The 25,388-nt window shown below is 44.0% G+C and overlaps 1 protein-coding gene across 1 annotated transcript in view; it reads right to left on the reverse strand.

Annotated features, from left to right (window-relative positions):
• LOC121167261 (sorting nexin-4-like) overlaps nucleotides 1-25,388 on the reverse strand; it is a 57,231-nt gene that overhangs the window by 24,304 nt on the left and 7,539 nt on the right. The window contains exons 2-6 of the mRNA XM_040996687.1: nucleotides 21,189-21,310; nucleotides 15,260-15,395; nucleotides 15,037-15,186; nucleotides 13,779-13,826; nucleotides 5,229-5,284 (exon numbers count right to left, since the gene is read on the reverse strand). Of these exons, the coding sequence (XP_040852621.1) occupies nucleotides 5,229-5,284; nucleotides 13,779-13,826; nucleotides 15,037-15,186; nucleotides 15,260-15,395; nucleotides 21,189-21,310 (512 nt within the window). The remainder of the gene's footprint in view (nucleotides 1-5,228; nucleotides 5,285-13,778; nucleotides 13,827-15,036; nucleotides 15,187-15,259; nucleotides 15,396-21,188; nucleotides 21,311-25,388) is intronic.

A 25,388-nucleotide genomic window follows, 5' to 3' on the forward strand; every position in this document is an offset into this window, starting at 1 on the left:
TTTCCCAAGTTTTGAGCTGGCATAACTATAACTTCTTAGTTGCACATTAGGTAATAAGAGAATGTGTAAGAATATAATCAGTAAGACTCAAGAACACTTAAACTAGGAGAACAGAGGCTCCTGGAGCTGAAAGCAAAGGTCCATTCTGGTGGAAGAATGTGTAAGGCACATAACAGCTTCTGAATGTGATTAACAGAATGGCACAATCTGCAACATGTGTGTGTACTTGTCCTGGGCCAGCAGGCATACATATCCCCAGTGATCACATCACCAGGAAGCCATGGATAAAAGTTTCTAAGTAGGTGACAGACAAAATGTGCACCTTTGGAAAAAATCATGGATACAGGAAAATCAGAAGATCTAAAGGTGAAGGCTGAAACTTCATCAAGTTTTAGATGACAATGTGTATTTCACAGAATGAAGGAATTAATTTTCCTGTAAATAAGAGTCTTAAGTTCTTTGCCCAAGTCAGGAACTAGTAATATCTGCACACTAAAGTAAGGAACCCTGGAGGACCTTCAGCACAGCAGTTAAGCCACAGGTGGAGACACATGTGTCCCATTTTCTCAGTGCTGGGGCAATGCCTGCCTCTCACTCTTAACTACAGCTGCCTGCTACTGGAGACCCTACAAGGCAGCAGTGATGGCTCCAGGCATGGGAGATATGGATTCAGCTTCAAGTTTTTAGCTTGGCTTGATCCGGTCCCAGCCATTCAGAACATCATCATTGGGAAATGAGCCAACAGATCCAAGAACTAGTTGTCTATCTGGTAATAAAATCTACCCCCACCAAAAAAGATAAGATATCCTTTGATAAAGAGTACAAATCATGTAAAATCTCAAAATGATGTAATTCCACTTAACAGGATGGAGTTAAAAAAGAGACTTCAAACTGAAATGCTTACGTAAGACTTCTCTCTTGAATTTTCATGTATCTTAAATGCCTGCTTTTGAGACATAAAAATCAACATGTAAATGCAGATTCCGATGAGACTACAAGTTTGAGATTGTCTACCCCTAACCTATGGCAGGGCCTCGCCTTACACGTATGTTCTGTTCTTAAGACAATCTTAACACTACAGGATCTGTGCTTCACCTTATTCTCCATTCTCTACATACTTGTAGTTATTTCTCCTAAGCTTGAAGTGGTACCTCTCCTAATCAGATCAGAGTTTGTCCAGGCTTGCTTTGCACTTAAACAAAGTTTTTAACTTTAATTTTAATAAATTTTTAAGGTTTAATTTATTTGTAAGGCAGGGTAACGATGAGGGAGCTATGGAGACCAACTCACTCGCTCTCTCTTTCTCCCTCTCCCTTATTTTTATTGGAAAGGCAGATATACAGAGAGAAGGAGAGACAGAGAGATCTTCCATCTGCTGGTTCACTCCCCAAGTGGCCACAATGGCAGAGCTGAGCTGATCCAAAGCCAGAAGCCAGGAGCTTCCTCTGTGTCTCCCAAGTGGGTGTAGGGTTTCAAGATCTTGGGCATCCTCTTCTGCTTCCCCAGGCCATAAGCAGGGAGCTTGGTGGGTACTGAAGAGACTAGAACACCAACTGTCTCATAGGTGCCCATATGAGATCCCGGCACTTGCAAGGTGAGGATTTAGCTATTGAGCCTTTGCTCCAGGCCCAGCCTGATCTTCTGTTTGCCAATTTAATCCCTCTCTTTGAAATGCCTGCAACAGCTGAGGCTGGGCCAGGCTGAAGCCAAAAGGAATGAATTCTATCCTCTTGTCCCACATTGGTAATAGGAACCAAGTACTTGAGATAGTATCTGCTGCCTCCCAGGTGCATTAGCAGGAAGTCAGATGGGAAGCACAGGTGGGACTCAAGCCCAGGCACTCTGAGGTGGAACGTAAGCATCACAAGCAGAAGTTCACTGTGCTGTGTCACAACATCCATCCCAAGACTTGTCTTGACCATAACCTCCATCAAGGCTATTACTAACTAATGTCTCTCTCCAACCTCAAAGCTGAATACTTCAAACAAAAAACTGGAATCTAATTGTTGTCTATTTCATATCACTCTCTTCTTTTCACATGGCTTTACTTTTTTCTACTGTACTACACTGAAAGTATTTTTTAAATTTTATTGGAAAGACGTAGAGAAAAGAGACAGAAGTATCTTCCATCCACTGGTTCAATCAGCTGGAGCTGAGCCAATCCAAAGGCAGAAGCCAGGAGCTTCTTCCTGGTTTCCCACATAGATTCAAGGTCCCAAGGCTTTGGGCAGTCTTGGATTGCTTTCCCAGGACACAAGCAAGGGGCTAGATGGCAAGTGGAACAGATGGGAACTGGCCCCCATATGGGATCCTGGTGCTTGCAGGTGGAGGATTAGCCAGTTGAGCCATTGTGTTGGCCCTACACTGGGAGTATTTCCAGCTCTACAGCTTTTGCACCTGTATAACCAGCTATTATCTGAGCATAAACCCAGAGGAAAAACAATTCCATAAGCCCTGGTAGTCCGTGTGACTGTTAGAATACATCACTCTTCTCTCTACCCTCATCTTCTCTGGTTTCAAAATTTCCAGTTCCTGCCTCCCTATCCTTCTGAATGTGTTTTTACCATGGTGCCTTTTGAGAGCACTGAAAAAGCTCACTATAAATTCCTTCTCTCTTGGGGCTAGCACAATGGCTTAGCATACTAATCCTTGCCCTGCAGCATCAGCATACCAGCTGCTCCACTTCTCATCCAGCTATCTGCTTATGTCCTGGGAAAACAGTGGGAGGACAGCCCAAGTCCTTGGGCCCAGGAACCCATATAGGAGACCTGCAAGGAATTCTGGCTCCCAGCTTTAGAGCAGCTCAGCTCTGATTTTTGTGGTAATTTAGGGAGTGAATCTATCTGTCCTCTGTTAAAAAAAAAAATTTGCCTTTCAAAATAAAAATAAACGAATCTTTAAAAAAAAGTCTTCTTGGGCGCAGCACAGTGGCGCAGGGGTTAAGGTACTCGCCTTGCACGCCTGGGATCCCATATGGGCACTGGTTCTAATCCTGGCAGCCCCGCTTCCCATCCAGCTCCCTGTTGTGGCCCGGGAAAGCAGTGACGACGGCACAAAGCTTTGGGACCCTGCACCCGCGTGGGAGACCTGGAAGAGACTTCTGGCTTCGGATCGGCATAGTATCGGCCGTTGCGCTCACTTGGGGAGTGAATCATTGGACGGAAGATCTTCCTCTCTGTCTCTCCTCTCTGTATACCCGCCTTTCCAATAAACATGAAAATAAATCTTTAAAAAAAAAAGTCTTCTGGGCCCGGCGCGGTGGCACAAGTGGTTAAGTCCTCACCTTGCACGCCCGGGATCCCATATGGGCGCCGGTTCTAATCCCGGCAGCCCCGCTTCCCTTCCAGCTCCCTGCCTGTGGCCTGGGAAAGCAGTCGAGGACGGCCCAAAGCTTTGGGACCCTGCACCCGCGTGGGAGACCCGGAGGAGGCTCCTGGCTTCGGATCGGCATAGTATCGGCCGTTGCGGCTCACTTGGGGAGTGAATCATCGGACAGAAGATCTTCCTCTCTGTATTTCCTCTCTGTATATCCGCTTTTCCAATAAAAAAAAAAAAAAAAAAAAAAGTCTTCTCAGTCCTGGCGACGTGGCCTAGCAGCTAAAGTCCTCGCCTTGAACACATCGGGATCCCATAATGGGCACCGATTCTAATCCCGGCACCTCCACTTCCCATCCAGCTCCCTGCTTGTGGCCTGGGAGGGCAGTTGAGGACGGCCCAAAGCTTTGGGACCCTGCTCCTACGTGGGAGACCTGGAAGAGGTTCCTGGTTCCTGGCTTCGGACTGGCACAGTGCCAGGCGTTGCAGTACTGGTCATTGCACTCACTTAGGGAGTGAATCATTGAACAGAGGATCTTCCTCTCTGTCTCTCCTCTCTCTGTATATCTGACTTAGTAATAAAAATAAATAAATCTTTTTTAAAAAAATTTTAAAAAAGGACAAGATGTTAAAAAAAAGTCTTCTCTTCATCCATACTTCTAGCATAGCAAACTGACATAAGCAGACAATTCAGAATTCCCTCATAAAATCATAATCTTAACTGCCTAAGTAACCTGGCTTTCTTATAAAAGAAGAAAACCACTGTTTTATATACAATTTAACATCTAATGTGAGATTCATATGTATGATGCTATAATGGTGAACAGATACTATTTTCCATTTGTCCAGACACTACACCAAGAATGGCCGCTGTTATAAACGATGGACTTTGAGTAATAATGCTGTGCTCAATGCAACTCGGCGCAACAAACTCAGCACGGCGGTGGGGGATGACGGGAGGGGAGACAGTAAGAGAACTCTGTACTTTGCTCTCAAGTTGTCTATGAGCTTTACTAAAACAACTTTAAAAAGCAAAGTCTACTAGACAGAAAAAAAAATAAAGCTTTCAACTTACTATTATCAAAACTTTAAATATTCATATTCAAATTTCATGTTAAAATAGAGGCACTGTAATTAATGTTCTGTTATGTAAAGTCAGACACAATAGGACATCAGATAATAAAATGGAGCTGTTGTCTGATAAGAATGTACACTGTGTAGAAACCAACACCTAAGGACTCCCCGCAGGCATCCTAACAGAGTTGAAAAGCATGGCAAAGTGAGCCTGGCTCTGATGGACCAAGCTGCAGGTGCGCAGAGGAGACGTGAATTAGCCCACATTCAGAGAAGGTGCAGAAGCACAAACTTAAATACCTTGGGTCCTGTGCCTCAGCAAAGTCACTTCTGAATACACTGGCATCCTTGAATACAGAAAAGCTCTCCCAAACACCAACCTGATACTAGCAAGTCAAATGTTGTCAGACAAATCTACCTCCATTAAATCATTAGGCTAGTATGCATTATCTATCAAGTTTATGGCATACAAAGAACATTGTTGATTATGAAATACATAAGTACATAATTTTCATCTAGCGCTCTGTGTATATTTTACAGGCAAAGTCATACAAGGAAAACGATGCAATTAAAATTGTCATTTTTCTGACACTCTCAGCATTTAATAAATCCTTCTAGCAGTGCTTTCATTTTTGAAAACTTCAGTTATTTACAACTTCAAATTCAGTTAAGCTAACAAGTTTCCAAATCAGTTTTAGACTTTAAAAAGGACTTTCATCAGACATGAATTACTATTTAAAATACTATGCAAATAAATTGCACACATTCAGAAATGAAAAATGAAATAGATAGGAACCATTCAAAACAACATAGGAACTGTTATTAAAACAAAACCTTACTTGTCTGGGTTTTTCACTCTGAATGTTGCATTAAGCGCTTTTAACCTGGAGTCTGCCTGGAAAAAATAATTTATTTACTTAATACAATTACATTGGCGGGTATAAAATTCAAACAGTTTTACTGTCCCTTTAGAATTAAGATGTTCAAGTAGAGTTTTCATCATAACACATTAAATATCCCTAAAAATAGTTTAGGGGTTATCTTTGAGACTACTACTAATAAACGAGCCTGAATACATGACATTCGCTGATACCAAAAAAGAAAAAGAAAAAACTATAAACATATGGCATATGGCTTCTGCACTGTTATAATTCAGAACAGGTCATGTGGAAAAAGCAGTTCAAGAAAAACAACGGTCTAAACTAAATAAGTGGAACTAAACTAACTGGGCACTCCTGCAAGCAGTTCTCAGAATTCAAGCCAGATGTACACTGAGTTTTCTCATTTTCATAATCAGCATTTTAGGGAGAAATAAACAAATATGAGAACACATGCAGCAGAGAAGTGGAGCCAAATGACATCAAGTTACTTTTTAGCTAGAAGAAAATGTTACAAAACACAACTTGTTAACTATCTTTACTTATAACTGTTCATAAAAAAACAGAGGGAAAGACACTAAATAATCTTATGAATGCATGGACTATGTATTTAAATACCCAGATTTTACCCTAAGTACTCATTAAAAAAAATCTTTTCTGACCAAGGCAGAGACACAATAGAGTTTATATAAAGTAGCTTAATCACAAATCAACCTCAACTTCAAAATGTCCTTTGATTTTAAAAACCTCAATCACCTTGAAAACTTCTCAGTGATCTACCCGCTAATGCAGTTACAAAAACTCTTTAATATAACAGAACAAAAACATTCCCAGGGCTTCCCATGTTACTTGACTAAGAAAAACAAATATGACAATATCAACAGTCCCAGCATCCCTGAACCGCAGACCAGCAGATCCACAGTTATCTAAAGCTCAACTTGTCGCTGGTTTCAGGGTCCTCTCATTCCAAAATCATCTTTTTACCAATTCTTGGTCTGTCTTAACATCTCATGGGCAAATGAGTTCATTTGAAAGTCCCTACAAACACCAATACCTATAAACTTGATGCATTTAGCAAAAAACACTACAGGGGGTGGGGGTCTCATAGCTCAGCAAGTTAAGCAGTGCTTCAGACGTGTACACCACAGGTCGGCACACTTGGGGTGCAGCCCCCCAGAAGGCAGCAGATGATGACCTGGGACTTGGGAGGGCTTGATGGTGTCCACAGACACAAGTACATCAGGGAACATCAGGGGTGAGGCAGGAGACGGAAGATCTCTTATATCTTTCTTTATCACTCTCTTTCAAATAAAGAAGTCAATAAACCTTTTAAAACTCACTACATATCAAAGGAGCTCAACAAATTTCAATGTCCAGTCATATACAGAAGTGATTCTTTAAAGTCAAATTACATAAACACTATAAGAAAAACGTCATCTTTCCTTGAATCTTGTGTATTTTAGTACCACCAAACTTATTTTTCATGCTGACCTTTGCTGACAGAACACTGTTCAGGTTAGGTGCATCCCGGCACCCTACTCATTTTGCCAGCTGTTTCACAAGCCTCACGAATTTGGGAATTGTCTAAAACACAACCAAAAAAGTCTCCCCCAGGCTGGATCTCTGAAAAATTAACTGGACTGCTCCAATCTGTACAGACTTACCCAGTGAGCACCTGAAAGTGCCCCAATGCGTTATGCTTCATACAAACTTCTACTCCATCTAAAAGAGCATTATCTGAAATCAGTTTGTTTCTTGGCTTAACTTCAAACTCTAAGACATCACCAGGTGAACAGTGGCCCTGGAGTTGCACGAAAGCTATTGTAGCAATACTGGTTATACAAAGCTGTGCCATGTATGTTAAAGACAGAGAGATGAGACAGAGGAGGCAACGAGGTCGACCTTCCAGCTATCCACAAGCTCACTCCCCAAAAAGCTGCCAACAGCGGGAGCTGGACCAGAAAGAAGGCCAGAGTCTGAACTCCCTCCAAGTGTCTCTCATGGGCAGCAGGGGCACAACTACTTGAATAAATTAAAATAATAATAAATAGTCTTGTAAAAAACAAAATATTAACTCTGATTTGGATTGACCTCATTCTCACAGAAACACATCTTTTGGGCCCGGTGCAATGATTCAATTGGCTGACCCACACCGTGCCAAGCATCAGGATCCCATATGGGTGCCAGTTTGTGTCCCCGGCTGCTCCGCTTCCCATACAGCTCCCTGCTTGTGGCCTGGAAGAAGAGTAAAGAATGGCCAAAACCTTGAGATCCTGTACCTGTATGGGAGGCCCGGAAAAAGCTCCTGGTTCCAGACTGGCGCAGTTCTGGCCGCTGTGACCATTTGGGAAGTAAACAGTGAATGGAGATCTGTCTCTCCTCTCTGTAAATCTGCCTCTCCAATTAAATTAAATAAATCTAAAACAAACAAAAAAACCACACAGCTTTCTTTACTTCATTTTTTTCAGTACTTCCTTTACCAATATCTTTGCATGCATTAATTCTAAAAAAAAAAAAAAGAGAGATGGCAATTAAGAAGTTAATTGAGCAGCTAGTGGTATGGTGCCCCAAGTTAAGCTTCTGTTTTCACTGCTGGCATCACACATCTAATGGAATGCCAAGGTGCAGTCTGAGACCTGGCTTGGCCCTTTGTGTATACCACAGCTGCTGCCCTGATCCCTCGATACAGAGCACGAGGCCACAGAACCTTCACAGCTCCTAGACAGAGCTGCAAGTCAGCAATGGGAAGGGGAGAAGGGTTCCTGCTTCAGTTTCTACTTATAATGGTGTCATGAGAAAAATAAGGATTAGCTCTAAGGGACGGTGACAGCCCATGTCACTGCAGATCCAAAGTAGTAACAGAACATTGGAAACATGTACCACTAGCAGCAGAGACAGAGCACCTCCCAGCCCAAGAAAGAGGCTGAGAGCCATCTTCAACACAGACTGGAGAGGAGCTTGGTCAAGTCCCACAGAAAACATCCCCTCCCCTCAGGGGCTGCTCTAAAAACATGCCAAGAGTCCCCTCATTCTCTGCCTAGGACTCCCTAGTGTTATCACTAAGGTGGTACTTTCTCCGCAACATCCCTGAAGGCTTTTCTCCCATCTGCTGTTCTTTACCCTGGGGGACACTGGATGGAGGGTCTATCAGGAAGACCCCCCCAGAACTCCCAGCACCACCTCTGGATGCAGGAGAGGAGCCCCACTTGATTCCCATCAGCAGTGGGAACATAGACCTGCGCTGGGACACTGCGAGCTAGAAGAGTGACCAGATGTTTGGGACACTGGGGCACTGTGCCTACTTGTTCTGTATTTCTGCATTAATTTAATTATGCCATTAATTATGCTGACCCAGAATTAATTAGACCTACGGGGCAACTGACAAGCAAGTCAGAGGGATTATCACCTACTGCAACAACTTGGTGGTAATTTTTCTTGGGATATTATATAAAAATACCATAATTTTAATATATTAGTCATGATGTATTTAAAATACTAGTCATGTGGTCATCACTCTGGCTCAATTGGCTAATCCTCCATCACCAAGTGCTGGAATCTCATATAGGTGCTAGTTTGTATCCTGACTGTTCCACTTTCGATTCAGCTGCCTGATTATGGCCTGGGAATGCAGTGGAGGATGAAACAAAGCCTTGAGACCCTATACCCACATGGGAGACCTGGAAGAAGCTCCTGGCTCCTGGCTTTGGACTGGTGCAGCTCCGGCCATGATAGCTATTTCTGGATTGGGAGACCTTTCAGTGCTTAGGAGATCCTTCTGTCTCTCCTCCTCTCTGTAAATCTGCCTCTCCAATAAAAATATATCAATCCTTAATAAATAGATACATAATAAACAAATACAATTCACACAGTGCTAAAAAAAAAAAAAAACAGTGGTTTTAATTCCGTTAAAATACTTTGCATTACAAGAGAATGAGTAACACGGATATTAAAATCACATTAATAGATGTGTCCAAAATAAATATAGAAAAACTTCATGGAAAAATGGGTTCAGAGATGCTTACTTTAAGGCAAGATATTTCTTGGAATTCATGCATAGATTTTTCATAAACTACATTTTACATGAAAATTTCAAAAACATATTATGGCCTTATAGTCTCACTACTTTGGAAGCTATTAGATTTTTAATTTAAAGTAATATAGATATGTACAACTAATTACAAACTAAATACACAGCTTCAAGCCCCAGCACAAGGCTCATACGCTAACTCGTGCTTGCTTTTCTTGGTTAAGGATCTCAACATACTGTCAGTGACTACCTGGGGAGGCCAGTTTTCTGTTGAAGGCAACCACTCAGCATCTTTCTCTCTTTACAATTCTGAATTTAATGTTAAGCTTTGTGCTCAACTTTTTGTGCTCTTAAAATCAACTTTTGTGCTCTCAAAATCAAATCTGTGTCTGCTTTCAAACATTAGAAATGGAAAAAAGCGGGCCCAGTGGCGTGGCCTAGCAGCTAAAGTCCTCGCCTTGGATGTGCCAGGATCCCATATGAGCGCCGGTTCTAATCCCAGCAGCTCCTCTTCCCATCCAGCTCCTTGCTTGTGGCCTGGGAAAGCAGTCGAGGACAGCCCAGAGTATTGGGACCCTGCACCCGTGTGGGAGACCTGGAAGAGGTTCCTGGTTCCCAGCTTCGGATCGGCGCAGCATCGGCCGTTGCAGTCACTTAGGGAGTGAATCCTTGGACAGAAGATCTTCCTCTCTATCTCTCCTCTTCTCCAATAAAAATAAATAAATCTTTAAAAAATTGGAAAAAAGCAATCTGTCTAATCAAAACAAACAAAATACAAGCAAACAAAAAGTACTGAGGGGAGGGACTGTGGTGTAGGGGGTTAAAGCTCTATGTCAGATGCCTGCCACTCCTAACAGAGTGCCAACTTGCATCCCAGCTACATTGCTGCCATCCTGCTTCCAGCTGGTATAAGTATCTGAGGATATTTTAAAAATTTGAAGAAAAATGGAAAAACACAAAAAAATTTGAAATTGATGCATAATTTTTTTAAATGTATTCAATTTCATTGGAAATTTAGATGCTGATTCACCCCCAAACAGCCACAACAGCTGGAGCTGAACCGAAATGAAGCCAGGAGCCTGGAGCCTCCTCCAGATCTCCCATGTGGGTGCAGGGTCCCAAGGCTTTGGGCCGTCCTTGACTGCTTTCCCAGGCCACAAGCAGGGAGCTGGATGGGAAGCAGGGCAGCCAGGATTAGAGCCAGCACCCATATGGGATCCTGGCAGGTGCAAGCCGAGGACTTGAGCCACTAGGTTACCACACCAGGCCTGAAGCATAATTTTCTTATGTGCATCTTTCACATAAGCAAATGCCAGATGTGATAAATCTAAAAGAATTTTTTTTTCCAATTCTGATAACCTTTCTAATATCGTCTTACAGTAGCAGTTATCAGATTCTTTTTAACTTACTTATTTTTCTATTGGAAAGTCAGATTTACAGAGAAAAGCAGAGACGGAGAGGAAAATCTTCCTTCTGATTGTTCACTCCCAAGTGGCTGCAACAGCCAGAGCTGAGCCAATCCAGCCAGGAGCCAGGAGCTTCTTTCTGGGTCTCCCATGTGTGTGCAGGGTCCCCAGGCTTTGGGCTGTCTTCTGCTACTTTCCCAGGCTACATGCAGGGAGCTGGGATGCAAACCAGCACACATATGGGATCCCAGTGCATGCAAGGCAAGGACTTTAGTCACTAGCCTACAGTGCTGGTTAGCAGATTTTAGGGACCAGCATAAGAGTGCAGTGGGTTATGTTGCTGCCTACAAGGCCAGCATCACCCCACATTTCACAGTGCCATTTGACATTCCAGTTGTTCTATTTCTATCCCAGCTCCATGTCAGTGCACCTGAGAAGGCAGCAGGTCATGAGCCTGGTCCTCAGACTCTGTCACCCACCCAGCAGATAGAGTTCTAAGCGCCTGGCTTCAGCCTGCCCAGCCCCCAGAGTTGTGGCCATTTGGTAAGCGAACCAGCAGACCTCTTTCTCTCTCCCTATCCCATCACCCTACTTTCTTTTCTCTTCTCTTTTCTTTTCTTTTCTAAGATTTTTGTTTTCTGAAAGCCAGGTTACAGAGAAAAGGGAAAGTCAGAGGGAGAGGTCTTCCATCTACTGCTTTACTCCCAAAAGTGGCCACAATGGCCAGAGCTGAGCTGAACTGAAGTTAGGAGCCAGGAGCTTCTTTCAGGTCTCCCACATGGATTCAGAGGCCAAATAACTTGCTTTCCTAGGCCATAATCAGGGATCTCAATGGGGAAAGCAGCAGCCAGGGCACAAATCAGCTCCCATATGGGATGCTGCAACTGTAAGGCAGAGGATTAGCCTGTTGAGCCACTGCACTAGCCTATCCCTGCCTTTCTAATAAACAAAACAAATATTTTTTTTAAAAAAGTTAAATCTTAGGCTAGTGTTAGTTATCATTATATTGGAAAGCAACTGTGGGATTCCTTTCAAACATGCCCAATGACTCAGTCACACAACCCATAGCAAGCAAACTTCCATTTTTTCTTGAAGCCTGAAGAAAACCATTATAACCTCAGCTATAAGAGCCCAGCTGTAGGGCAGTGAGGTTCTGCGGTAAACAGGTGTGGGGATTTGGCCTCAGGCCAGTGAACTCACCCTGCAGTGTTTGATAACCGCCTACCGCTTCCTCCCCTTCCTTGCTGTCAAACCCACATGTCCACTGAAATGACTGCCAGTGGGTCTCTCTCCAGTATTACTTCAGTAATCTTTATTTCTGCTAAAATAGGTGTAGCCTAGAAATCAGCTCAAAAAAGTATTTCTCTAAGTATAATAGTAAGCCACATTATACCCAACTCAAGGTAATTGTAAATTAGAAACAATTTATGACAAAGCTAGATACTTAACTGTTCTCTGGACTGAGAAGAAAACCCTTTCTACTCTGTTTTCTGCAGACTGTCAAATGCCTATATAAAAATGCATAAAGCCTTAAAAGATATTTTTAAATTACTATAAAGGTATTTTGGGATTAGCACTGCAGTGAAGCAGGTTAAGCCTCTGCCTACCACACTGTTATCCCATATGAGCACCAGCTTGAGTCCCGGCCTCTCCACTTCCAAACCAGCTCCCTGTTAATGTGCCAGGGAAAGTAATAGATAATGGCTCAAGAGCCGCAGCCCCTGTTAGCCACATGGGAGCCTCAGATGAGGTTGCTGGTCCCTGACTCCTGCCTTTGGCCTGGTTCAGCCCTGGGTGTTGCAGTCATTGGGAGAGTTAGCCAGCATATGGAAAATTGTTTCTGGCTCTCTATATTTCAAGTAAGTAAATAAAACAGAATCTCAACAAAAAAAAAAAAAAAGATTTTATTTTGCTTGCCTAGACCGTTGTAACTGAACTGTTAGTACTGTATTATGACATGGATCATTGATTAACATATACTACATACAAACTGAATGTATCTTACCTGAAATGCATGGGACCAGAACCATCTAAGATTACAGATCTGGGAATGTTTGCATACATTTTACTGGCTGAACATCCCTAACCAGAAAAACTCCAAAATTCAGAGCATCTCACATCTCATATTTTTGGATTAGCTTACTCACGCTGTACTGTGTGTTTACATTTATCCACTTACTTGTTCATTGCGCCCGAGATTAAGCTTTGCAACCAGGGTGACCATCTCAGCACCATCACTATGCTCCTCAATTTTCAGATAACAATCTCATTTTCAAATACTACTTCCAGTGATTGAACAGGAGAAAACTAAGTAAGCCTGCAATACCAACACACGTTCCTGTGCCCACCGCAAACTGGCTGTCAGCCACCAAAGGCAGAAGAGCCATGGCCAATAACTTATCTTTTAGTCTATTAAAACGAGAAAAATCCAATTGTGAGTCTTCAGAAGTACTTTCTACATCTGATGAAGAGTGTGTGTAGTAGACCCAGGCACTGTGTAAGGCTGGCACCCCACAAGGGCACTGGTTCATGTCCTGCTGCTCTGCTTCACTTTCAGCTGCCTACTAACGGGCTGGGGCGAGCAGAACACAGCCCGAGGGTCTGGAGCCCTGCCACCCACAGAGCAGACCCCGAGGCTCCTGGCTTCAGCCTGACCCAGTCAGACTGTTGCTGCCATCTAGGGAACAAGCCAGGAGATGAAAGATATCTCCCTGTCTATCCCTCCCTTTCTCTCTGTAACTCTTTCAAATGAATAATTAAGTCAAAAAAGAAAAGAAAGAAACGAGAGTGAGGATTATGGGGAAAAGGGAGTGAGCAGAAACATGACAGAAAGAAGGAAAAAAATGGTAGGAATACAAATTCACTGTGAGAAAGTTACAGCTTGTATTTAAATCGATGCTTCGGAACATTCCTTCTCAGTAGAATTAACCTGCCCATTATGGTCTCACTGTGCAGTTTCTTTGCAAGCCTTACCAATGATACCACTCACTCTCCAGTCACCACACCCACTCCGCGCGCAGTCCACGCTGGGAACGGAAAGGAGCATAGCAGACTCTTTCACACAGTTTTTATTCTTACCTTCAGCTGGAACCCAGTTTCAATCACTGTCTCCTTCCAGTTTCCTTCCTGTAAATTCAAGTTAATTTGAGAAATTACTGCAAAGCAAAATAACCCATAAAGAATATTACATCTTACACAAATATCTTTCACTCTGTTTTTAACTTCAGGAGAGATGGCAGAGAGGTTAAAAAAAAAAAGACATCATTTCAAACTTAAGCATACAGTTCAGACGTGAGACAGACTTTATAGATATGGACTGCAAAAAACCGATGAGTAATTTTGATATCATTTAAATGTTACCAAAAAGTTATATCTTGACCTACTCCATTTCCAACCTGAGCCAGTTCACACCTCCTTGGGCAAACTAGTGGTCCTTGGCTCCAGGGAGGTGACCATACTGATACCTGAACTTAGTGTGGGCTCCTGACTGGCATAGCACACTACAGCCCAGAACTCCTGGACTCGGTGACTCTCAAGTAGCTGGGACTGCAGACATGCACCTCATCAACACATGGGTCATTCAGTAGCCTGTTATTTAACTTCATGGTGTTGTCAAATTTTTAACTTTAGTCCCGTTGTTGATTTTGTTGTATGGTTATCCATTTAAGACAAATGGATAACATTTACTATACTATAAATGTATAGCAACTGTGTAATAGAGACTATCACATCCAGATGTGAGGATACAATGCAGTATGCCATTTTTACTCCCAGATCAAAGTTGGACTCCCAATGACACTGTTGGATATATCTTGACAATAGAATGCTGGACTGTCTGCCATTGTCTGTACCTACAACATCAGGACACACTTAGATAGCAGAATGATGGACTTCTGGCTGCTTATGAAGGATTATACTGTTGTTAAATATGGGGAATAGTGTTAGGGGGAGGGAGTTTGGGGAGGGAGTAAGGTAAATCCCAGAGCCTACAGAATTGTATCATAAAATAAAAAATAAAATAAAGTTACACCGTCGATAACTATAAGTCTAACATATGCTAGTCAAAAGAATGAAGGAACCTGAAATTTTGAAATTCAATATAAAACAAAACCATAATTGCAGGGTCTTTCTCTTTTGAACCACCCCACTCCTGATACTCCACAAAAGGTTTCCATCTGTAATATCCTTAATAAATCTCACTTTGCACAGTGAAAAAAAATCACAATTCCATACGAATTATAAATTTGCTCCAAAAAGATCCTTAAGAATAGCATTCTACAGCTTAAAAAAAAAAATCATATGAACAATCTTAAAAGATGACACAAAAGAGAACTACCTGCGTCAGAAACAAATAGAAGATCTTGTCTCTACAAAGGACAGGATGGGAAGCAACTCTCAAGAGGAAGTTTTCCAGACCAATGCGCCGTCTCTCCACAAAGTCAGGATCCATGTTGTCAGCAGACAGCTTGTGCCAAACAAATTCTGCCTAGGTGAACAAAACATCATTAAGGACAATCCCGCTGCCAGCTACCTCCAAACCACTGTATTTCACTTCTTACCCGTTTTTCTGGCAGAGGTGGCACAACAATGTGTGGATAGTAAACTAACAGGTAGTTTCTCAACAGCTCGAACTCACTGTACCGCCTCCACAGTGCATCTGTTAGGACACTCTGGCCATCGGTGGGTTCAACTGACCTAAAAAGGAAGACAAGAACATTTCTATTATTTTTTAAAAATAAAAATACATAAGGTTTGGCATGGTGTTATAGCATGCTAAACGTCTGCCTGTGGTGTCTGCATCCCAACTGGACACAAGTCTGAGTCCTGGCTGCTCCATTCCTGATCGAGTTCCCTGCTGATGGCCTGGGAAAGCAGCAGAGGATGATCCCAAGTCTTCAGGTCCCTGAACCTGCTAGGAAACCTGGAAAAGCCTCCTGGCCTTGGACCAGCTCAGCTCTGCCAACTGTGTCCATCTGGGAACTAAACCAGAAGGTGGAAAAGCTCTTTCTCTCTCCCTAAACCCCGAGAACATTGACTTTCAAGTAAAAAATAAATAAATCTTTTATATATATATTATATTATATGTACGTATGTGTATATAATACAGATATACATATGTATGTGTATACATATGCATGTCTATATACATACATGCATGTAATACATGAATCTTTTTATATAAAATATAAGTATTTTGTATATATAAAAAAATATAAACACCTCTTTTAAGATTTACCACCATTTAAATGTTTGTGAACCAAGTCCCAAAATGCTTTTTGTGCATTTTCTAATTGAATCCTTACAAAAATCTGTGAAGCAGGGACCCTCCACCTTACAGATGAGGAACTGGCTGCAAGGCACAGGCTCTGCCACGGGCACAGAGACCCACACCTTGGTACGAACATCCATCAATACCAGGCCCCCACTCCCAACCACTTCCCTTCATTTACCAGAAACCCACTGCACTCAACAGACACAACTGTGCTGGAAACACTTCAAAAGCCACAATACATCATCTTAGATTTCAGGGTAAAATGTGGCTTGGCTACTATCTCATTAAATAAATATTTTTAATTCCAGTCCTTCCATGATGAAGGGACAATATTCACAATGAAGATTAACCTGCCACAAAATTTCAATTCAAATCATAAAGGAAATCAGATGAATCCAAGTGCAAGGAAACACAACAGCAAAACCTCAATGATCTCTAAAGGATGGGCAAGAGAAGCAGTAAAAGTCCCTTTCAAGTTTTACTTACAATGATGAAAAGCTGGCAGGCAGTACTATATGAGTTACAACTGGGAGAAGGCTGGGATTACAGCACATAAAAGATATTTGAAACTATGTGACTACTTGAGATTTCTGCCAGCATAAGCACTGTGAGAAAGAGAAAGCACCAATATTCTAACAACCTTTAGGACTTTCTTGTTTTCTGAGTGCTTGTTGGACAACAACTTCTTTGTACTCCAAGAAATGTACACACAACCACAATGCAAATCCCTATGCCTGAAAACAAAGACACAAAACATAAAAACACAAGAACATAAAGACAGGGAAACAGGGCTGGGGCTGGTGCGGTAACCCAACGGCTAAAGTCCTTCTCTTGCATCTGCCAGGATCCCATATGGGCAGCAGTTCTAATCCCGGCAGCCCCACTTCCCATCCAGCTCCCTGCTTGTGGCCTCAGAAAGCAGCAGAGGACAGCCCAAAGCCTTGGGACCCTGCACCCGCGTGGGAGACCTGGAGGAAGTTCCTGGCTTCCAGCTTCGGATTGACTCAGCTCTGGCCATTGCAGTCACTTGGGGAGTGAATCATTGGATGGATCTGTCTCTCCTCCTCTTTAAATTCTCACTTTCCAATAAAAATAAATAAATCTTAAAGAAAGGGAAGGAAAAAAAAAAAAGCAGCAGCAGCAGGAGCCTGTGCTGTGGTATAGAAGGTAAAGCTTCAATCTGCAGGGCCAGCATTGCTTATACACACCAGTTCGAGTCCTGGGTACTCCTCTTCTGCTCCAGCTCCACACTAATGTGCCTAGGCAAGCAGAAGATGGCTCGCGTGGGAAACCTCTTGGCTCCCAGCTTTGGACCAACCCAGCTCCTGTGGCGCACCAACAGATGGAAGGTTCTTTCTCACTTCTTCCCTCCCTCTCTTCTTCCCTCTCTCTGTAACTCTTTCAAGTAAAATAAATCTTTTTTAAAAATCATAAATCATTTTAAAGAGTTCACCTAAAATATTAGCTATATATTTTTTTAAAGATTTATTTTTTTATTTTTATTGGAAAGGCGGATATACAGAGAGGAGGAGAGACAGAGAGGAAGATCTTCCGTCCGATGATTCACTCCCCAAGTGACCGTAATGGCCGATGCTATACCTATCCAAAGCCAGGATCCAGCAACCTCTTCCAGGTCTCCCACATGGGTGCAGGGTCCCAAGACCCAAAGCTTTGGGCCGTCCTCAACTGCTTTCCCGGGCCACAGATGGGGAACTGGATGGGAAGCGGGGCCGCCAGGATTAGAACCGGCGCTAATATGGGATCCCGGGCGTGCAAGGCGAGGACCTTAACCACTGCACCATCGCACTGGGCCCAATATTAGCTATATTTAATAACTATTGCAATTCAGATTCTCAACTTTAGCTGAAGAAAAATAACAGTAGGTTTCAGATTATTAAACATTACTGCAAACACAATCCATGGCTTGCTAGTGACTACAGAAATAAAACTAATACACAGAACACCTAAAAGACTTGTAGAGAATCTGTTAAGCGTTAAGCAACAACAACAGGGGATAGCCTTGTGGTACAGCAGGTTAAAGCCGCTGTTTTTGATATGTCATCTCTTACCAGAGTGCCATTCTGAGTCTCAGCTACTTGACTTTCAATTCAGCTCCCTGCTAAGGTGCCTTGGAAGGGAGAGGAAGATGGCCCAAGTACTTGGCTCCTACCATCCATGTGGGAGACCAGGATGGAGTTCCTAGTTCCTGGCTTCAGCCTGGATCACACCTGGTTGTTGTGGATATCTGGGACATGAACGAGCAGATAGAAGGCATCTCTCTATAGTTATTTCTAACTTTCCCTACTGATCTACCTTTCAAATACATATTAACAAAATGAAGAGGCAGCCAACAAGATGGAAGAAAATTATGGCACACCACACAACAGATAGGGAACTAGCAGCCAAGATCTACAAAGAGCCTCAGAAACGCAACAATAGCAAAACATACAACGCTGCTAAAGAAATGGGCACAGGACATGAGCAGATATTTGCAAAAGAAGAAATTTAAATGACTAATAGACACATTAAAAAACCCTCAGGCTCCCTAACAGGGAAATGCAAATAAAAAACTACATTGAAGTTCGACCTAACAAACAGCTGGTAGTGAGGAGTGGGGGGAAAGCACCCTAATGCACTGTTGGTGGGCGTGTAGACCAGTGCAGCTACTAGAGTCACTACGGAGAGCGCTTGGACACACTGAGAACTGATCTCCATCTGACCTAACTACCCCATTCCCGAAATATACCTACTTCAGATTCAGCACCCAGCTTCTGGCCAAGAAAACAGGAGGATGGCCCAAATGCTTGGGACCCTGCAGCCACATGGGAAACCAGGAAGAAGCTCCCGGATGCAAACTTTGAACTGGCTCAGCTCTAGCTGTTGCGGTAATCTAGGAAGTGAACCCATGGATGGAAGACTTTCTTTTTCTATCTCTGTAAAATCTGATTTCAAATAAAAATAAATATTTTTCATTAACAACAACAACAACAAAAGGAAAATTCCAGGGGGAATGTTTGATCTACTAGTTTAAATGCTGGCTGACACATCTATATTCACGCTGAGTACCTTGCTTCAAATCCTGGGCCCACTGATTCCAGCACCCTGGGAGGCCACAAGTGACAACAGCTCAAGTAGCTGGGCCCTACTACCTACATAGAAGATCTGAATTAAGTTGCAAACTTCATCCTGGCCCAGCCCTAGGTATTGTGGGTATCTGGAGGAGCTATCAGCAGATGAGAATGCCTTGGCTATTCCACTTCCAATTCAGCTCCCTGCTTAGGCCTGGGAAAGCAGCAGAGGATGACCCCAAGCCTTGGGACACTGCACCCAAATGGGAGACCCGAAAGAAGCTCCTGGCTCCTGGCTCCTGGCTTTGAATTGGCTCAGCTCTGGCTCTTGTGGTTCTTTGGGGAGTGAGCCAGAAGAAGGAAGACCTTTCTTTCCTTTCTCCCTCTCTCCCCTCTGTAAACCTGCCTGTCCATTAAAAATTAACAGATCTTAAAAACAAATAAATAAAATAGAACAGAATTTATACGAATACAATTTTACAGTTTGACAATAATCCTTTAACTTGATGTCAGTGCTGTGGTACAACGTTAAGCCACTGCCTGTGACACCAGCATCTTACCGAGGGTTGGTTAAGGTTTCAGCTGCTCAACTTCTGACTCAATTCCTTGCTAACATACACAGAAAGTAATAAATGGGAAGATGTCCCAAGATCTTGCACCCATGCACCCATGCACCCACTTGGAGATCTGAATCAAGCTCCAGATCCGGGGCATCAGCACGGACCAGAAACACCCAAGACAGCCCTGCAGGAGTGAGCCAGTGGGTAGAAGGTCTTTGTTTCTTCCTCTCTCTTTTTAAAATAATTAAAAGCCAGGAGCTTCTTCCAGGTCTCCCATGTTACTGCGGGGGCCAAAGGACTTGGGTCATCTTCCAGTGCCTTCCCAAGTGCATCAGCAGGGAGCTAGACAAGAAGTAGAACAGCTGGGTCCCAAACCGGTGATCAAATGGAATGTTGGCTTTGCAGGTGGTGGCTTAACATGTTATACCACAACAATGGCCCACGTTTCCTAATTCCTAGTTCCATGGTTCACTTTTGTATTTTCTACCTTACCACATAGTCTAAATTGCCAATGTCAATTAATTTATCTTCCCATCAATTTATCTGCTACGTCCAACTGTCCTAAGATAACAGGTCTTCTTTATTTTTTTTTTTCTATTGGAAAATCCGATATACAGAGAAGGAGAGACAGAGAGGAAGATCTTTCATCCAATGGTTCTCTCCCCAAGTGGCCGAAAGGGCCAGAGCTGAGCCAATTCAAAGCCAGGAGCCAGGAATTTCCTCAAGGTCTCCCACACAGGTGCAGGGCCCCAAGGCTTTGGGGCTGTCCCCGACTGCTTTTCCAGACCACAAGCAGGGAGCTGGATGGGAAGTGGAGCTGCCAGGATTAGAACTGACACCCATATGGGATCCTGGCACACGCAAGGTGAGGACTTTAGCCACTAGGCTACCGCACCAGGACATTCTTTAAATTTTTTTTAAGTTGATGATTCATTTATTTTTACTGGAAGCTCAGATTTACTGAGAAGAGAAAAACAGAAAGATCATGCACCTGCTGATTTACTTCCCAAGTGATCACAATAGCTAGAGCTGAGCCCGTCCAAAGCCAAGGAGCCTCTCTCGGGTCTCCCACATGGGTGCATGGTCTCAAAGCTTTAGGCCATCCTCAACTGCTTTCTCAGACCACAAGGAGGGAGCTGGATGGAAGTGGAACAGCCAGGACACGAACCAGTGCCCTAGTGAGATCCTGGCACATACAAGGCAAGGATTTAGCCACTGAGCCATTGCGCCAGGTCCTGCTCCTATTCTTTACTCCTAGAGTTCTTTGTTAAGAATTTCCAAACAAAGAAATTTTCTGTATATTCCCTCAAGGACCTGGAGAATCTACAACAAAGCCATGTGTCCAGTAGCATTCCAGGTCCCAGAAGTATTCCACAAACTACTCTCTTCCCCCCAAGACAAATACATTAGAGTACGGCTACCGAGATCATGCCCACAAAAGGCCCAGCTGTGTACTTAATCTGTGAAAACGTAAAACAAAGTCAATCCCAGAGAACAAAGGAATTTATAAGATACTCAACTCCTCAACGCGGTTTGCACCAACAGCACAGAAAGCTCTCTGGACACAGGCCTCACTCTCGTCACCTACCGTGTTTCAATGAGGTAAGCAGTGTACGTTTCCTGCATGTTCATGGCAGTTCTTCCGGTTCGCTTTTCTGCTTCGGAAACACTGATTTCTATCTTCTTCAACAAGAAATTATTTTCTGTCATCTGGACAAAGGACAATGAGACAAGAACAAAAAATCCTTGAATACTTTGGAAAAAAAAAGACGTTGCTATTGTTCTTACATATATCAAGATAGTTTCTTCTATCTCTTGAATTGCGAGGGGTTACAACAGGAAGTCTCTTTTAACCAAGCAATTATAGTATGTTAACATTTCCAAGCTGTATAATTAAAGGAATCACACATTTCATTATTAAGATTGACATTTCACTAAGTGACCACAAATAAATCTCTATAGAACCACATAAGAAGTAAAAAACTTTGAGTACAGAGTGATGTCTCAACTGGTTAATCCTCTCCTTTCAAGTGCCAGGATCCCATATGGGTGCCAGTTTGTATTCCAAATGCTTCACTTTCCATCCAGCTTCCTGGTTATGGCTGGGAAAGCATTGGAGGATAACCCAAAGCAGTGGGACCATGCATCCGCCTGGGAGGCCCAGAAGAAGCTCCTAGATCCTGCTTTGGATCATCAACAGCTCTGGCCATTGCGGCCATTTGGGGAGCAAACCAGAAGATCTCTGGTCTTTTCTTCTTCCTGTAAATCTGCCTTTCAAATAAAAATGAAAAAAAATCTTTGGAAAAAAAAAAGAAAAATTTTTCCAAAGATTTATTATTTTTTTTATTGAAAAGTCACATACAGAGAGGAGGAGAGACAGAGAGGAAGCTTTTCCATCTGCTGATTCACTCAGCCACAACACCTGGAGCTGTGTCGCTCCAAATACATGAACCAGGAACTTCCTCTAGGTCTCCCATGCGGGTGCAGGGTCCCAAGGCTTTGGACTGTACTCCACTGCTTTCCCAGGTCACAGACAGGGAGCTGGATGGGAAGCGGAGCCACTAGGATTAGAACTAGCACCCATATGGGATCCCAGCGTGTGCAAGGTGAGGATTTTGGCCGCTAGGCCACTGTGCCAGGCCTGAAAAAAATAAAGTTTAAAAGCACATTATTCATGGATTCTAGGAATATGATAGCAAGCAACATGAATCTGTTTTCCCACTAAAACAATAATTATATGAGCAGACTAGATCTGATGCAAATATCTGGCAATTTTGTTGTCTCATGAGGACTTAAATGACAGCATGTAGTCAATTTTGATCAACTTCAGCTCTTACATGGCATGGCCTGCCCCATCCATCCCAGCCTTCGGTATGAGCTGGTGTGGCCCACTCCGCCCCATATCCTGTTTAGGGTGCTCATGCAGGTGCTGCAGCCTGGACCTGTCCCACTTGTTCCCAACCCCAGTACCACTGAGTATAGGTCATTTACACGGTAACACATAGCTCTGTGGGGCTCAGGGATGAAGAGGTCACTAAGTCAACAAGATGGTGACTAACAGTCAAGGTCACTAGGTTACACATGGCGAGCAAGATGGCAGCCAAGGACAGAGCCCTGGGTGTGAACCAGAGCAGGGGTCAAGTCATTTTAAAGAAAGATTGGCCAGGGCCATTTCGCTCACCTGCCCCTGGCCTAGGGGAGGTGGGTTCCTCAGTCATGTGGATGACAATTGACTCCTACTTTCTCCCCTCCTGGAATTCCTGGCCAGAGGCTGTTTGCTACCCTATATAAGAGTTTGTATTTCACAAATAAACCAGAACTACTTAAATGGAACCCCAGCTGCATCTGTTTGTCTCCTGCGCACCAGGAGGCTGGATGGTGGGCAGTAGGCTCACCCCCTCCAGCAACAGGGTACTAGAGGAATCTGTGGGGGAGACCCCACAGAGCTCAGCCTATTACCATCCCAAATTTCAAGCTACTGAGCAGGACTTGTGGCTCTATAGGGTTGGGCCCATTTGTCCCCCACAGAATCCACCCCTGGACCTGGTTCTCTTGCTTGCTAGTTGGTGTCATGGCCCAGTCTGATGTGACCCATCCCCTGATCTGACACTCACTGTCAGGTACTGGGATCTAGCCCTGCCAGACAGGCCCCCAGCCATAGCTTGCGTGTGTGCTGGTGTGTGGTGGTCAGCCATGTTCCATGCTAACAAGCCCAACCCAGGACTCCCATGTGGGCTGGTGCATCAGTCTGACCCATAAAGATCTTCAGGTCTCTCCCCTCCAAACCACCAGGTCTCAGTCCCCTTGCTTACCTGCAAGTACAGTGGCTTTGTCGTTGAGTGTCCCTCAGGATTCATTCCTCACATACATGTACAGTGGCCTGACCGATGGAAGTCCTTAGGCAGTAATAGATACCCCTAAAGCCCCAGAGCTCGCTGCCAGGCGGCCAGTGGGCAGAGCTCAGCACCAGTTGGTGCGCTGGCCACCTACAAGCCCAGGACCCTCCCCCGACCCAGCAGCAGTAGATGGGGAGCTAGGGTCCCCAGCAGGCAGCCTGGCACAGCACGGGTTCTCCCAGCCACAGCTATGGGGCTGGGGGAGTAAGGTACCCACTACACTGCTCAGATTTGCCTGGGCTCCGCCCATCAAGATGACAGTAGTAGGTGGAGCCATGGTCCTGAGCATACCCCTGAGTGGTCCGATATCCATCCCCAATGTGATCGCTGGGGAAAGAGGAAATTCTCAGACCTTGAGGTTGGACAAATTCAGGAGCCTTTCCCAACCCTGCAGCAGATTGGGAGCTGGGGTTCCCAGCATGAAGCCTGGTGCATCACAGGTTCTCCCAGCCAAAGCCACATGGCCAGGAGAGTAAGGTACCCGCTCTGCTGCTCAGACTTACCTGGGCTCCCCTACTCCATTTTCACCCAGTATGCTGCTAACTAGCTTGAGAAAGCAGAATAAGAGAGCCTGAGTGTGTGAGTTCTTACCACTCACACAGAGACCACAATGGAGGAGCCTGGCTCCTGGATTTGGCCTGACCCAGCCCTGGCTGATAAAAGCACACTATGCTTTACAAATAAGTAAATACATAAACCCATTTTTAAAGATTGATTTGTTTGTTTGAAATTCAGAATGATATATACACAGAGGGAGAGACAAAAAGAAAAAAATTTTTCCTCAGCTAGTTCACTCGTCAAATGGCCACAATGGCCAGAACTGGGCCAGTTCAAAGCCACAAAGCCAGGAGCTTCTTCATGCGGGTGCAGGAGCCAAAGCACCTAAGCCTAGATGAAATGGGCACATTCCTAAAAACACAAAACCTATCAAGACTAAATCATGAAGAAACAAAATTTTTGATACAACTGAAAACTAGAAAGAAGACTGAATCACTAATCAACAATCTCTCAACAAAGCCTGGAATCTAATGGCTCCACACTGCTAAATTCCACCAAACACTGAAAGAACTAATGTTAACCCTCAAGTTCTTCCAGAAAGTTCATCAAGAAGGGAACACTTCCTAACTCCACCTATGAGGCCAGCATTACTCTGATACCAAAGACAAAGATACTATAAGAAAACGGGGGCCTGCATCACGGCACAGCACGCTGACACTTCCAATTTTGGCATTTCGTATCAGAGTGCCAGTTCGAGTCCCTGCTGTTTCACTCGCAATCCACCTACTGATTATTCAACTAAGAAGGCAGAAGAGGACAGCTCAAGCACTTGAGTCCCTGCCTTCTACACAGGCAATCTGGATGGAGTGAGGATCCTGGATTTGGCCTGTCCCAGTTCTCTGCTTCTGACATAGCTTGCTGGGAATGTGCGCCTGGGAGGCAGCGGGTGACAGAGCTCAGGCACACGGCAGATCTGACTTGAGTTGCAGGCTCCTGGCTTCAGTCTGGATCCACCGGATCCACTGTGGCTGCTGCAGGACCCGGGGAGTGAATCGACTGAAGGTTTAACCTAGGGGTTAGAATTTCAATCCAGGACTTTTGGGAGGACACAGTCACTCAGTCCATTGCAAAGTGTGTTATCCAGATTTTGCAGGTGAGGAAAAGGAAGCCAAGAGAAGCAGCTCGCCTAGAGTCGCGTGACTCATCCATGTCGGAGAGGAGGGTCACATTCAGGCAAGGTGGCCACGAAGCTCAATCAGAACTGGTCTGAGGCTCTTTTAAGTACAAACTGCCTCTTCCCTGTTCACCAGCTGACCTGCCTGATGCCACCCACAAGGGTTTCTTTGGATTTAACTCTGCTCCAATGGTGCGTGTATTTCTCACACACTTCCACA

The sequence above is a fragment of the Ochotona curzoniae genome, unplaced genomic scaffold, assembly GCF_017591425.1.
Source record: "Ochotona curzoniae isolate NIBS_2020 unplaced genomic scaffold, NIBS_Ocur_1.0 patch356, whole genome shotgun sequence".
NCBI lineage: Eukaryota > Metazoa > Chordata > Mammalia > Lagomorpha > Ochotonidae > Ochotona > Ochotona curzoniae.